Source organism: Hippichthys cyanospilos, chromosome 7 (assembly GCF_059441005.1).
Source record: "Hippichthys cyanospilos isolate Australia breed blue-spotted pipefish chromosome 7, RoL_Hcya_1.0, whole genome shotgun sequence".
Taxonomy (NCBI): Eukaryota; Metazoa; Chordata; class Actinopteri; order Syngnathiformes; family Syngnathidae; genus Hippichthys; species Hippichthys cyanospilos.
Genome location: NC_142375.1, coordinates 8,288,065 through 8,304,089, shown reverse-complemented (window position 1 = coordinate 8,304,089; position 16,025 = coordinate 8,288,065). Strand labels below are relative to the sequence as shown.

Below are 16,025 nucleotides of genomic sequence, written 5' to 3'. Positions count from 1 at the left end.
TACAGGTGCACAGTAAAGGATTTTTTTTCCCTGAAGTTTGTTTTTTTGTCAAGACACGGAGGAATCGCCATGGCGGGTTTAGTCTGTTTGATCAGCAGCAGGCATAAAATTAAGCATCATACGAGAGAACTACGTGCAGGTCCGTCCAATAAACTCCTACTGTATGCCTCATCTATTGATTTTTAATCATCGTTTCCTATTGACAACAATGAATACGAGATAATCGGCTTGCGTGGCAGGGACAATAGTTGCCATTTAATGTCCAACCATCCTAGAGACGCACTTTTATGCTCATAATTTCTGTCTCTTGGGGTCACGGAGAAATTGAATCTGTAGTTTCACCCCTTTGCCACTTCGAGCGTGACACATATCACCCATGCATGTGATCATTTATTCAGTATTTCTTTCTTTTTTTTAACTATGATCATATGATGAAAGACTCGCGGAAAGCATTTGAATTCCGCACCAGCGACCGTGAGCGGTGGGCAGACTGCTGGATTGCAAGGAAGTTCGGTGAAAATAATGTGACCGCTTTAAGCCAATTAACGCTGCAAGAAGTGCAAGAATTTACGATTTTGTATACGGGTCTCCCTCAGGCTTAATGCTTGTCGTCATCTGCTGGTCAATATGAGATACGCTGTCTCAGACCGAAAAAAACAGCAAAAACAAAGTTTGACACAGAGGTGTTGTTTTGTGGGAAGGAGTTAAAAGATGCCAGATGTTTTTCTTTAGAACCTTTCAAAACTTTATTTGTATTGCCCCCCCCCCCCCCCCGCCCCCACCCCCCCAAAAAAAATCAATACAAAGTCTCCTCTTTTGGGTCATAGAAGAGATCCGTTATCAAAAAATGAATTAAAAAAAACGTAATTATTAATAAATATTTGTCCACAAAATATAATCAAAAAAGTGCGAGACCTTTCTTCAAAAACAAATAATTATAAATAAGAAATTATCCACAGAAAAATATTAAAAGTGTTCTTTCAAACAAATATTTCAAACTATTTATGAAGCATAAATTCATTTTGCAAATTTGGTACACATTCAACAAGCATCATAAAACAAGGTACTTAATTCAGGCTAGATGACATGATGTTGTGGGCATTCTTTTAGCTTTCAGAGACTGTAATAAATCCCTTATAATTCTTAGCCTGCATAAGGCCTATGTTTTCACAATAGTATATGCCCGACACGCTGACATCTATTATTGTCTTCTTCTTTTTTTATTTTATTTTTTTTATTTTCCCTGGAAGGAGCAGTCAAGCAACTTGTTAAGAATATAAGCCAAATAATTATCAAGCGGAAAAGGGCAGCGCATGGGTTTCACTTGGTGCAACGCGTTTTGGGTTTTGCACTGGCTCAACCGGCCACCGTAGCACGTCAGTGTCTAGCAACAAGGAGCTTGTCAAACAGATTTTCCTTATGTTTGTTTACATTAGTTAGCACATCTCAGCTGTGCATACGTATTGAAATGTTAAAAGCGCGCGCTATAATGATAACATGAATCGCACGAACACGGCTGTTTGTCGGTCAATGGATATTAGTTAGCATCAGCTTGCTAAAATAATGCTGCAAAGGGACGCTGACATACGAATCTAATAGTGTCGCTTACACACAACAATAGAAACTACCGTAATACTATATTAGTTAGTGATCAATACATACTGGGAAGATTTCGCCGAGTTCCCGTCATGTCTGACCTGGACACCCTCGTCGTCACCTTCCAGGCGCAGCTGCTCGACGTGATGGAGACTTTGGTGAAGAACGCCATGCATAAGGTCACACAGCTGGTAGAGGACTGCTTTTTAGATGAAGTCAAGCGCAGGAGCCAGGAGTTGGAAACCCTCAGGATAAAGTTGGAATGCGCTGAACTGAAATTAAATGATCACGGTATTAACGAAGGGGAAAAAGGTGGCACGTTTGTTGAGCTTGCAAGCGATGACGATGGCACCGCTTCAAAAGAAGGGCTTGGAGAGCAACATGGTGGTGAGGGCATACACATAACAAATACCTGAAAATAAGGATAGCAACAAACACGTTATTTTATGTTTTTGTTTTTAGATCCGTTGATATCCCGTAGGAACAAAGAAAGTGACCCAAGAAGGACGGGAAGTCAAATCTGTGAAACAGAAACGGAGGCAGATGACCCCCCAGCTTTTCTCACCCCAGAGGAGGACACACTTGTGGGTACCTCACAGCTAGGGTGACCAGATTTTCAAAACTAAAAACTGGGACACAACAAATTGTGACTGAAAAATGAAATATGCAATTAATTCTCACCAAGAACCATTTTTTTCAACAAATTTAATTGCTAGTCAAGCGCACTACTTTAGCGCAGTGCTTCTCAATTATATTTTGCAATGCATGGGTGTTCAAAGTATCAGTCACAAAAATAGAACTGGCCCAACACATGACATGGCTTGACATGGAAAAAAAATAAAGAAAAACAAACAACCCTCCAACTCAAACAACATGACTAAGATCGATGCAGAAACAACCATGGTTATTATCGTATTTTTCAGGCTATGAGGCGCGACGTTTTCCTCGTGATTTGAGCTCTGTGGCTTATAGTCCAGTGCGGCTTATTATTTTTTTTTGCTAGCCACCAGGAGACAGTCCACCGACCAAACAAATGTGTGTATCAGTTCAAGGTGTCAATGTATGCAACAACCATGAAATAGAACTGAAAAGATGTGAATCCATGGCTGAACTCGAAAAGAGTATTAAAATTAAATCATTAAAACATTAAAAAATGTGTCTAAGTTGAAAAAGATTGTGTCTAAAAGTTTGTGATAAATTTGATATAAGGTATATATGATTGTATTGAAATATTTATGAACATATGTATGAATTATCTGCAATGTGTTTATATGTTCACTAAAATAATCTCGCAATTAAACAATGGAAGACAGAAGAAGATGCTTTCGAAGAATTGATTTTGAGTTTGAATTGCTATTTAACTCTGCAGTGTTTTGTTGGTGTTATGTTGAAAATAATCCATCCATTTTTGCATAAATACGTTGGTGCTAAATATGCAGGCATGTTGAGTATGTTAAAGCGAGAATGTTGCTTTTGGCAGGCAATGACATTTTTTAAGTTATTTTGTGTTCCTTTCCCCTTTTTCAGAAAACTGAACATGCTGATGTGATGCCAGCTGTCAATGTGAAAGAAGAAGTCAGTAAGTCTGAACTTTTCTCTGCATGTGGGAGAATAGGGTGTTACCCTGATGAAGAGTATTGTTATTATACATGTAACATATACGAATATTCCGTGGTCCCTAAGGATTTAACATGTCATTTGATGACTCAGTAAATGGTGGGAGTCAAAACTTCCAAGTCCAGCATTACTAATGCGGCTTTTCACACAGTGGAAATTTGTGTATTATTTTACAATAGTGTATTTCATTTTATAAATAACTGCCTGGCCAATGCAATGATACCATAAACCATCGATATCTTAATCCCAGCTACCAATGAAAAGCGCTGTGGTATTGGCAATCTTGTAGCACACTAAACATGAAATACAATAACAATCAAAGACATGCAACATAGCAGACTAATCGGCAAACATAATGTTATTGAGCAATGAAGACTCCTGTGAGAAATGTTGCTCTAAGTGTGTTGCTAGTGCAACAACATTTTTTATAGTGACATGCAATATAAGAAATGGTCTTTTCATTTTTTAAAATTGGATTACATTTACTGGTGTCTGTACGCTATGACAACACTGTAAAAAACAATTGTGCTGGAGGGTAACGGTGTATTTTTGACTTTGCATTTATTTGTCACGTGGATTCATATGAATAAATGTTGTTTGCCGAGCTCCAGCTTACCTGTTGATAGCGTGACCGGGATGCGCTAGCTAGCTAGTTGGATAAAAACACATTCGCAATGACATGCATTGTTTACTGAGCCCTTTTTGTCACACACTTTGATTGCAATTCTAATCTTTTGGTGTCTCGGAAATGAAAATCAAGACCTTACGAAAGGTATTTTTGAGAAATCTCAAAGTTCATATTTTTGTCCACGAGATGTATATTTGCCATTTTCACTGACTTCCCTCCACCGACATGCGCAACCTTTTGCTAAATCCGGTCACATGGGTGTTACTTTAGTTGTATGTGTGAATAGAAAGAAATACAATCAAACAAAAACATTGAACTGGAAAAGGTCACACTTGCAGTGTAATTATAGCCTAATGCAAACTGCTAACTTTTTTTTTCTTTTATGAAAAGAATTGTCTACTTTTGGTAATGGTAACGTCTTTGTTATCATCCTTAGATGAAGATGGATCTGATTCTCGCAGTGAAAGTGCGAGAAAAGATGCAAGTGACTGCCAAATAAACAGCAAAGGTGATGTGTTTTTGAAAAACGTCACAAAGAAAAAGCAGCAGATATCAAATGAATGCAACTTTCCTGAAGTCCTGGGGAGCTCCGACACAACTACAGATCTGTCTGTGGAAATGCACACTGACTGGACAGGCCTCACGCCTCATCATCACAGAGTTGGACCAGACTGGGAGTGTGATCCAGCCAAAAGCAATTGTTCGAAGAATCAGCTAGTAGACTCAGTTATAGAAAATGAGAGAAGGCATGTTACCCGAAGCAGAGATCAGCTTTCTGCCTCCTCCATGCAGAATTCCAACTCACCAAGCGGTCCGTTTAAGCAGGAGGTTTTTGTGGCTTCTGATGCTGATATTGACATTCAGCGTACGAGTAAAAAGGCATCGACCAAGTCGGGAAAAGCAGCCTTCTCGTGTATCGCAAGGCAAAATCCCAAATCCCATAAAACTGTAAAGCTGGAAGGAATGAAGCTGCATTCGAAAGACGCCGCACACGATAGAGCCCAGGCTCCCGTGGAACATGTCAGCCGAGCCTTCCAAAAGCCTCCTCCCACGCCGTCAAACAGCACTGCGCCGTTGTCTCGGACTCATTCTCACACCTTAAACTCAAGCACGTTTAAAGCCGCGCCCTCGACTGGACTCTCGGTCCAGCGTGATCACCTGTCACATAAATTAACCGACACACAATGGCTTAACAATAGATCACATGGTCCGTCAAATTCCCATCATGGATTATTTTTGTCCCATCCAGACTGCCACCCGGTTTTCAGGCACTCCCTGCGCTGCGGCCAGTGTGGCAAATGTTTCCCCCACCCTAGCAACCTTAAGGCCCACTTACAGACCCACACAGGTGAGAGGCCTTTCTCTTGCTCCTTGTGTGGTCGCAGCTTCACCAAACTGAGCAATCTCAAAGCGCATCGGAGAGTCCACACCGGAGAGCGACCATACTGCTGCTTGGCCTGCGGTAAACGCTTCACTCAGAAATGTAACCTGAAACGTCATCAGAGGATACATGTTGATGCTTGATCAAAGCAATAACTTTTGTTTGCAAACTACTCTTCATTTCTATTCAAAAGGTGTTTTTACAGTATTGTAATTTAAAAAATATGATTTTTTTGTGTATTCTGCTATTTCCATACTGTACTCTGCAATGTCAAACAACTTCTTTTGACCTTTTGTCTTAAAAAAACACCCACTATCATGATGTGTTGAAATGTGGACTCTTCTTTATCAGTTGTGCGCATAGCATTTGGCTTTCTGTGGGGACTGTCTAACAGACTTAAAGGGGCTCTATCATGATATTTTACATTTTTCACTGTTAAATATATGCACGTATGAAGATCAGCCAAGTCCTCAATCGAAAGACGGTGGAGTGCTCTCTGTGTGTGGGGGATAAAGTTCAAGTATCTTGAGGCCTTATTCATGAGTAAGGGCAAGACAAAATGGGAGCTGGACAGGCAGATCGGTGCAGCTTCTGCTGTGATGCAGACACTGTACCGATCTGCGGTGGTGAAGAAGGCGCTAAGACCAAAGGTGAAGCTTTTTATTTATCGGCCGAGATGATTTTCCTACCGCATGATGCACAAACTCTCCTTTGGAGATAAGGTGAGAAGCTTGGTCACGAGCTTGCTGAGTCAAGCTGCTGCTCCTCCAGGTTGAGAGGAGCCAGCTGAAGTGGCTGGGGCATCTAATTAGACTGCCTTCTGGATGCCTACCTGGTGAGGTGTTCCAAACATATCCTACCTGGAAGAAGCCCCGGGACAACCCAGGACACGTTGGAGAGACTGTCTCTTGGCTGGCTGAGAGAAGTACGGGCCTCATTTCGAAAGCTGCCGCGACCTGACCCCGAATGAGCAGTAGGTAAAATGGATCATGGATGAATACAGTATGAGGTTTTTTGGTGGCTACTTTTCTAACCAGGAAGTGAATGAAGTATCATGTTTGAGAAAAGCGCGCCTCTTACCGTCTAGCCTGCCATGCTCCTTCATGATGGCAACGCTGAAGAAAGGACCACCCACAAAACAATAATTAGTAACAAAGATGGAAGAACATTTTCTTCCATACTTCACTGAGAAATGAAGCAGAACAAAACTGCCCCATTGAAAAGAAATCTTTACACAGAATGAATGAGCCATTCATCCAAAGCACACAGTTAATTTTCATACAATCAAACTAATGTCAGTGTATTAATGCTAATACTACACTGTACTTAAATGTATTGCCTCTCCCTTTGGTGGAAATGTGGAAATTGCGACAGTTTTCATTTTCATGCTGTCCTCTGCTGGTGAATTGGCTGCATGCTCCCAAAAACACAATTCTTGTGGCCTAAACACATGTTTTCATTTTCTACTGTAAATCTTTGGAACTAATAAATGTTGTTTACTTTGTGCAATTTTTTTTTGCGAACTTTAAAAGCTACTGAGGTAATAAGCTTCGCTCTGAACAGACAATCAGAATGGAAAGCTTGTAACATCATCAAATGCAATAGCTGGGGTAGGATACATTTGGAATTTGGTTGGCCAACAGTACTGTTCTTGAAGTGGAAAAAATAGGCTGAAATGGCATTACATGATACGTGGCTAAAGTGTGATTAGACAAAGAACAATACAAGAAATGCAATGAATTAAAAGAATAGACAGTTGATAACAAATTCACCTTCTTTTTATGTTGTGGGTTGAATTGACCCATTTGAAAATTAAAGTTAATGTTGAATGTAATTTTTCAGTGCAAAATCTCTGCATTGCTCATATATACTAAAAAAAAAAACAAAAAAACAGTGCATTAAAGTTGCATTTGAATGAATTTTTTCTCGCAAAAGTTTTTTTTGTTGTTGTTTTTTTTTTTTAATTTGGATTGTTTTGGGGAAAAAAAAAATGTTTCTGGAACTTTTTGGATGACCCTTTGCAATTCCCCAAATATTGGCCGCACCTGTTTCTGGGATGATCTTTCGGATGAAATTCTGGTATTGTTTGGCAAGAACAAGGAAAACATACGGACAACGCATACCATCAATAGGAATTGGAATAAATTGAAATTCACACTCACTTTGTTATTGACTATAGGAGCTCTAAGAACTGAACGACAACAGGAAACGGTAATCCAGCACGTCCTTCCATATTAAAAGGACACATTTCACAATAAGATATAAGCATACACTAAAAACCTAAGTGCTTGAAGAATTCTTAACACAATAAATCTCATTTTTGGATGAGATTGTGGTTTATGAGCCATGCCAGTCTGTTGGGTGGAAGCAGTGTTACATGTTTATGAGCGTGATATCACTTCTTTATGTGAGAGGTTTATATGCTACTTTGAACAGAACTCTTTCTCATATTTCTATATAAAACGTCTTGACCGCCCAAAAGCAAAGACCACAACTCAAACAACTGTAACTCCTTGACAACATGCACCGTACATACATAATAATAACCCATATACGACATGGAACAAGCGCGGCATAATTTTCAGTCCACAGCAAGGGGCAAAATTGCTCCGATTACAGGTACAAATTCCACGAACACATTTTTATTCAGAATGCTGCGTTTGTGCTAGTGGGGCCACAAATAACATATTGTAAAGAACATTTTGACGTGATTTCCCTTTTGAAAGGCAGAGATGTTAACAATGCTTGTTCCACTGATGTGAAGTTGCAGCCACAAATGACAAGCGTTGCAAATGATATTTTAGTCTTATCAAATGATCAAAAGACAGAAGTACCTAAGAGAACTTATTACATTGTGTCTGTCTGTATATACATACATTTCTGTGCCTATTTGACTGTGAAACTGACAAAAAGAAAATAGATATGAAGATAAATGTTGTTTCAAGCAGTTCCTCTGTTGTAGATGATATCACCACCAAAGAGAGATTTATGTCACTTCCAAGGAGAAATCCATTAGCCACACAAAATAAGTAGGAAATACATACCAACACAGAATACCCTTTGTTTTCCCCACATTTTTTAAAAGAGACTCAAACATTCCTGGGAGTACACCTTGTAGAGCAAAAGTAGCGGGGCCAATCTCCATTCATTATTATGTTACTGACTGTGAACTGAACTTGCATGCAAAGAAGTCAGGCATGTGAACCTCTACCTCATCATCAACTACAAAGTCAGTCTTTCATGCTGTACAAACATTGTGATGATTGCAAATAGGCGTAATTACTCAAGTGCAGCCATTGTCATTAGTGCTGATTTTCTTTTCAGCGCAAACCTCCATGTTACTCTGAAGACTTTTTCATTGGGATCTCTTGAAATCCCTGGATTTTGTATTCTCCACATTTTACATTTATGAGGCAGTCAGAAAATAGGTCTACTACTTCATTAAATTAAGACCTCAAAAAAACTCTCAAGTGCCATACAATTCTGATGTTAAATTCAGTGTTGAACAGGCAATAAATAGTCAATGAATTCAACTTTGATGCGTTCTTCAAACTTTGATTCCCATTTCTTGTAAGAGCCCCAAAAACACTCAGGTCATTAAGATTCACCACCTTCATCACTGTTTGGAACAATACCTGTTGCCATAACATAAGAGAGTGTTTTATATGCAATAATGTAGTTTCTCTTTCTTTTATCCTAACCCCAAATTTGAACAAAAAAAACAAAATAAAAAAATGGTTTCATCTTTGTGTGTGTCTACTGTGTGTGGGTACTGTTGTGATATTATTTGTGATAAAGTTGGTAAATGCTTATGCATTTGTAATTGTCTCCTTTTGTCATCTGTATGCAGTTTTATCATTTTTATCACATATTTATTGCATTAACATGGTTTGATCCTTAATGGACAGCGCAGATGTCAATCTCCAATCCTAGAGGGACGGCATCCTGCATGTTATCGAACCCTGTCTCTCAAACACACCTGGTTCAAATGATTATGATTATTTGCAAGATCCTGCAGATTTTTCTAATAAGCTAACGCGGAAAAACATGCAAAATGCTGACCTGTAGTGGATGGACTGGAGTTCGTGTTTCTTTGAGTTTGGTTCGTGTTTTGCAGTTAATGTGGCTCAGAAAACCTCCATGATAAGTGAATTCCATGAAGTAGGATTTGCCCCCTGACAGACATTGTACGTACATAGTTAATGTATAGGAAATATGTTTAGTAAAACCCTCCCTACCTAACTTCCCCATGCTCAGTGATCTCCTATCCGTACTACAGAATCTGAACAGACATGTGTCCCTTTTTGGGTCAAACTTGACTTTCTTTACAGCAAACAACATTCAGCGTGCCAGAGCATGGCAGGAACTCTGCTAACTCTCCCCAAGTATCCGCAGTCCCGGGTCCCACACGCGCCGCTAAACTGAAAAACAACGCCCATTCACTGCAATGGAAGGTTCTATTAAAGGGCCAGGCTCAGCCTGTGTCGTTCATTCCTGTTCACATTCCCTGACTGTATTCGGGAGACGCAGGGAGATTCTCCAGAGCTGAATTTGCTCTTGGAATGTCTTCTCCCTTCGGGGGTGAAAAATGACAGACGCCTACCTACCCTGTGGCATTTACTGATATCTTTGCAGGTGAACTTGTAGGCAGTGGTATGACTCACTCGCCAAATAGATGGTCAGCAGAGTGGACAACCTAAAGAGAGGAAACACTTCACTTTCCTTAAAGAGACAAAGTATTAGCAACAATGAAGCATAAGATATCCTGACTTAAGAAGATAAGAGAAGACTCTCACGCATGTATAAACCCTAACCAACCAAACCCTAACCATTTCACATAATGAAACCCCTGTATGTCAGAAACATGCACAAGAAGAGTTCAAGAAAATGTGGAGAGGGAGATCCTGTGACAGCAAAGCCATTGAGAGTATGATGAGAGCCACTTTCTTCACTCAGAGAAAATACATCATTAGTGGTACTGAGACTTTGGACTTGATGAAAGAATGGCCATATCTGTTTGAGACTTGGTATGAAAGCGCATTTTAAAGAGCTTACAGGACATGGAAGACAAAAGCATAGCTAATAAATGCGCCAGCCTTGCTTCATTTCTGAAATCAAGTGACAAGGCAGGGAAGTTGGAGACCATCTTTAGAAAAATGGAGACCACAAGCAAAACCTTCGTAGATGTAAATATGGCATTTTTGTTCCCTCGTTCCTCATGTCCTCCAATAAAGATTTTGTAACATGATGGCTTACTTCAAATTTTCTCTTGTCCCTGTTCATAACACTCGACTTTGGCTGCAGATCATTTTATGCTGTCTGTTGAGACCATTGTGAATGGCCACATAAGAAGATTTGTTGATGCTCATTTGCTAATGTTTGGTTCTTACTACTGTTTGAACATGAACACACACAAAAAGACGAACACACCTCGTCCTGTGTTCTGTTATTCTGAACATGTTTTTAATTTAAATACATTTCACAGATTTTCTTTTCTTTTCACACATGGCTGCCATTATTGTATCCATCATCGATTGTTTTTCTGAAGGCTCTTTATGCACCCTCCATTCAATCAGAAGAGCTTCAATTTTCGAAATCCGTTATGATGACCCCATTCACTTTTAATAAACAGAACTTTGAAAAAAAAATACATCTGAGTTACTTTCAGTAGGGGTCAGTGTTGCTCCATAAACCTCAGAGTCAGAGAGCCCTCAGTCCAACCTCACTGGGCAATGAACTGCTGTTTGAATAGCTGCAAATCAAACACATAAATGATCATTGGTATAGCATGCAGACGCAAAATTATTTTATTTTATTTTATTTTATTTTATTTTATTTTATTTTATTTTACAGTCTCTTGTTCTGAGCTGGTTTTTTAAATCCATGTAACGGTTTCAAGTCCTTTGTCTGTTGTTATTCGTTTTTTCATACATACATTACATTAACCATACATTAACCAAATTAATGTTCACATATTTAATAATTCATCTAGTGCAACACGGAATAAGGGTGCACATACCGTACTTTAATGCAATGTTTTCTGTCATAATAGGTGCATGTTGAGAATACATATATGCAAAAGAGACAAGTAGCAATATAGCGTATCATATGAATGCGTTTGTGAGTGTATGTGTGTGTCTGTGTTATCAGTGCAGTACCAGCCAGGATGACTTAGACAGCTTTGGCAGCGTAATGTTCAATTTTTATTTATTAAAGATAGCTCCACTTTCTTTCTTCTCTCTCTCTTACAAAATCACAATCATCTCCAACCTCACCCCCTCTCCCCCTTTGGAGTATTAAATGGCGTGCCACGGAGGAAGCCACGAAGGGGGGTGTTTGGAGCTGGGGGGTGAGGGGGACGCTAAATTTCCTCTGCCAGGCTTAGTCTGCTGCCACTATCTGGACAAACTATTGACAGCCTCCAAGCCAGCAGACAGGAGAGCGTTTTGCAATGTACCGAGCGAGCGTGATGCAGAGAAGCAGACTAAGGTTAGGGATAGAAAAATAGGGAACGGATTAACTGAGCTCACATTCATTCCATTACCCGGAAATACTCTATAAACTGAAAATACGCACGATGATGTCTGGCGAGACATTCCAAATGCTTCTTGTTGAACATAAAAAAAGGAACGTGTACAGAAAATTGATAGAGGAAGCATTTTATTAATTGTGTTTTACTCGAAGCTTTGAAAAACCCCCAGCACCGGAATTAAAAAGTATCCAGGGGTGTCCTCTGTGTCTTTTGAGGAGCTTATAGCAGCATAATAATTAATAACCCCTGAGTAAACACTGCGCGGAATTGCAAAATAAATAATTGAGGAGAAATGTATAAATAATTTCCCTTCTTAATCTACTCCAGTGCACTTCCAGGTCTCCAAAGTGATGCTGATCCCACTGGAAAATCGGCTTACTTGCCTCTTGGGGGCACTCTTGGCATTCCATAGAAAAGCAAGCAACTTCACAGCTTGCTGTCGGAAAGGGAACATTTTTTTGGGGGGGGGCATTAAAAATAGTACATCTGCAAAACTGGCCTTAACTCTATTAAAAACCATTTTAGAAGAAGAATACATTTCTCATCAACTTAATCTAAAAATCTAGGCACTTTCAAGAAATGAGAGATTTTGTGCTGCTTGAGCAATTGCTCTGCGTCCCGCTCTCAGGCTATTACAACATGCCAGAGAGGCATGCCCATTTGACTTTGCATGAGATTTGCTTTTAGACTATCCCGCACTTCATAATTAAGAATTGCACATTTTCCGATTCTCCTGCCTCTCATCTTCCTTGTGTCTCATAGATTGTTTTCCTATATTACTCTCCCTTTCTCTAGCCTTCCTTTTCTGCCTCTCCAATTCCTTCGTGCCTCTGCCTCATATACAAATGGCAACAGTTTGCTAATGAGTGTGAGTCGAGGCTCATTATTCAGTATATCATTAGCAATTCATTGCTTTCTGTTAATCCTAATAACTATCTAGCACAGTTTAATCGTTTGCCACTTTCTGGTCAGATCACAAGTTTACTGTCACATAAAATGTCTCGGAAGCGATTTAAGGGGAGAGCATTTGGTTAAATAGTCACTTTTGACCAACTATATATCACATTAGTTTCCCATTACCGACTATTAGTGGTCTTTGGAAACAAAGACCATCCAAGCTTGAATGGTGCGCTGGGCAAGACCATTCTTCCAAAGTGGCAATCATTTACTTGTCATTATGTCAGTAAAAAAATCTTTTCACATGCATTATTTTTTTACGGGCCGCTGCACACATTGCACAAACCAGAAACCGCCGCTGTTTTGGAGTGCCTGTGTTGTAATACTCTCATTGCACCATCACTTTGTCACTCTGTCACTCTATCACTGATTTATTTTCTTCAAGCTTTTTCAATGCATATCTGTTTGTGTGTGCCTCACCCTTCCCCATCCTCATCTGCCACACAGTGGTTCTATAAATTGTACGGGTCCAATACAACCAAGATGAGGAAGAGGCGGACGATCTAGCAGGCAGATCTTTCCCTATCATTCATCAGCTTAAACAAGGAGCCAGATTTGCACAAACATATTAGGGAATGAAGGGAGAAAAAGAGAAGAGAAAGAGAGAGAGATGGGGATATGTGAAATGAAAAAAGAGATGGGGTGTGCAGTCACCCAACACAGTCATCAAGTCCCTTCCATCCATCATCTGTCTCAGTTCAAAAACTGTGGCTGCTTGATCAGCATCAGTTCCCTGTGCATTACACAGGGATGTTTTGAAAAATGGGTGTGGACAATTACATGTGAATGTGTGCTTGATTAAACACCTTTTGTGTATTACTTTAGTTTGAGGTCACACGTGTCACAAAAAACGGTACTATTGTTTCCCTGCAAGCTTTGATGTTTTAAATGTTCATAATTGGGAGCAGGCAGTAATTTTCTTTATGTGTTCATTGCACAAATAAAGAACATCTTGCTTGTAAAAAAAAAAAAAATCTGTAGAATTCACTATTATCATAAAGTTTTTAAAAAAATGGTGTGAGGAAAGTATGTATTCATCGTTGAGCAAACAGTATTTCTACAATCATTAACACCCCATTGTTTGACTGATAGTCAACAGTGAATCAGCAAAATTATTGATTTCACCCTAAATATAACTTATTTATAGTGGTGGCCCATCAAGAGTCAGCAAGGCCTTCCCTGCTGGCGTAATGCTACGTCCACACCGAACGCGAAATATCGCGTCGCTATGCTCATTCGGTAAGCTTTCGGTGGCCGTGTTTTAACTGCCGGCATTTAGCTTGTTCACATATTCACGAGAGGGGTGGTGGGTGAGCTTGTTGAGCGCTTTACAGTGGATTTGGAAAGAAGAGCCCTGCTGAGAACTTTCACTTTTCTGGGATGTAGCAGAACCATTGTTTTCCCCTACAGCACCTTTATTCTACTTATTAAAATTTATTTATTTATTTTTTTGTGTTGTGTGTCCCTCGCTTTGCGAGAATTCCCATCTGACAGAAAAAAAAGTTTCAACGTCGCAATCAAGTGGCTGACACTGTGCCAAATACTGTGCTGTCAATGCTGCACTATCGCTATCTTGACACAGTAACGTTCAACATCTGTTAAAAAAGGAAGTAAATGCTGCACATACCAGTTATCCCAAGTTCCCCCTCTGCCATCCTACAAGCCAGGTGAGTGCTTGCTTAGCTCCGTTTTTGTATTAAAAGCTCAGGTGGCCGCGATGGATAGCTCCCGGTGACCACAAACCAGCTGCCATCATTCATTCCTACCCCCTGTGGGATGTTGAATGTTCCCAAAACTGATTGGAGGTCTAACTTGGGGCAACAGGGCGATATTAGAGATATCTCGTGTGACGATCGATTTTGCGTTGCTCCAGATGCATCCTTCGCTTTGCCCGACACTTTTTTTGCGCTCTGTCGCGCTAACTACATTGACTACAATACAAAATTTCCTTTTCGCCTCTTTCACGTTTGGTGTGAATGCAGCAGAGCACACCATTATCATAATTATAATAAAAGTCAATTTCATTTTAAATTTATTTTTATTAAGTATGTATATAGATTTATTCTCCATATTCTCTTCTTTTTGTGTCATATTATATTCATTTGGTTTCGCTCCTTCCAGTGTTGTAGTTTTAGATTAGAGATTTTATCCAATCAGAATTCAGCTAATTTGTGTTGCCAGGCTATGATATCTGCCCGAGGCCCTCAGAATCAACAGTGTGGGTGTCTGTGCACTGTAAGTGAAGGGTCACATATAGTTAATTGACAATTGCGATAGCCAATCAGATCATGAGTGGGTGACAATAAGGCCAGCTAGAAGGCCTCATGTTGAACGTGCTCTATAATTGGAAGGATTGGATAGGTGGCAGCACTATGCAGAGCAACCAAGCTACACGGTGTGCCTTGGTTTATCTACAATAACGGTGTAGAAAAGACCAAAGCCAGACCCGCAGACCTTGAGCATTAAAATCATATGCAAGTATATGTACTTGCTTTTTTATCCATGCTGCTTAATTAACAGAATAATAAAGGCAATGAACATTACCTTTTTTGACCATCAGTTTTATTCATTACTTCCAGAAATATTTGCCTCCTTACTACAAAGGGTTTGATTAGAATCCAGAACTAATCCATTTTCGCCACTCAAGAATGGCAAAATATAATTGAGAAACACTGCCCTTAGTTTCTCAAACTCCTTTTCTGAAGCAAGGATACACGAATGACGGTTAATGTATCGCCACCAAACTTGTATCTCCGTGTCCTCATTGCTTTCACTCCATTTTTTTAATGAGCAACACTAGTTCTATTGACCCACATGTGGAGTTCAACAAAATCAGATCACATGAAAAATGCCTCAGGTTGCTTTCTTCCTGATTTTGGAGATTAAAAAGATTCAGTTCCCCCCATCCAACCATAAGCATCATTACTATTTCTCCCTGCTCTTTTTATGTCTTTGCTCAAATGTCATCCTGTGCCCCCCCTCCCCCTCGCTATGGCTCTCTCTTGCTGCCTCCGTACCGCAGCTCGGCTTGTTGTTTTTCCTTTCCGAGCACAATGAAAATCTGGAACACACCTGTGCAGATCATTATCAGCCGGACAAAGCTGTTCCTGGAGCAAGGAGATGGTGAATCGTGTCAGCCACAAGATGATGTTTTCCCATGTTGTAATAGAACTTTGTATTTCACTTTAAAGTCAAAAGTTAGGGGTCACTTACAAAAACGAAACAATAAAGTTTTAGGGATTCTTTCCAAAAAGGTAGACATAACTCAAACTGTATTATTCTATATTTTATTTTGAAAATACTGTAGTTTTGAG

The 16,025-nt window shown here is 39.7% G+C and overlaps 1 protein-coding gene across 1 annotated transcript; it reads left to right on the top strand.

Moving 5' to 3' along the window:
• Positions 1 to 1,365: 1,365 nt before the first annotated feature.
• LOC148420879 (uncharacterized) lies at positions 1,366 to 6,825 on the top strand. The gene is made up of 4 exons (XM_088420584.1): positions 1,366 to 1,983; positions 2,059 to 2,180; positions 3,124 to 3,175; positions 4,278 to 6,825. Exons 1-4 carry the CDS (start codon positions 1,689 to 1,691, stop codon positions 5,363 to 5,365), a joined length of 1,557 nt encoding a protein of 518 aa, XP_088276710.1. The 5' UTR covers positions 1,366 to 1,688; the 3' UTR covers positions 5,366 to 6,825.
• Positions 6,826 to 16,025: the final 9,200 nt, after the last annotated feature.

Bases quoted from the DNA above. Each gene is read 5' to 3' on its own strand.
- LOC148420879 (XM_088420584.1), top strand. From the start codon at position 1,689: ATGTCTGACCTGGACACCCTCGTCGTCACCTTCCAGGCGCAGCTGCTC. The intron at 1,984-2,058 runs GTGAGGGCATAC...TTTTGTTTTTAG, and splicing joins GCTTGGAGAGCAACATGGTG to ATCCGTTGATATCCCGTAGG. The intron at 2,181-3,123 runs GTGGGTACCTCA...CCCCTTTTTCAG, and splicing joins CCCCAGAGGAGGACACACTT to AAAACTGAACATGCTGATGT.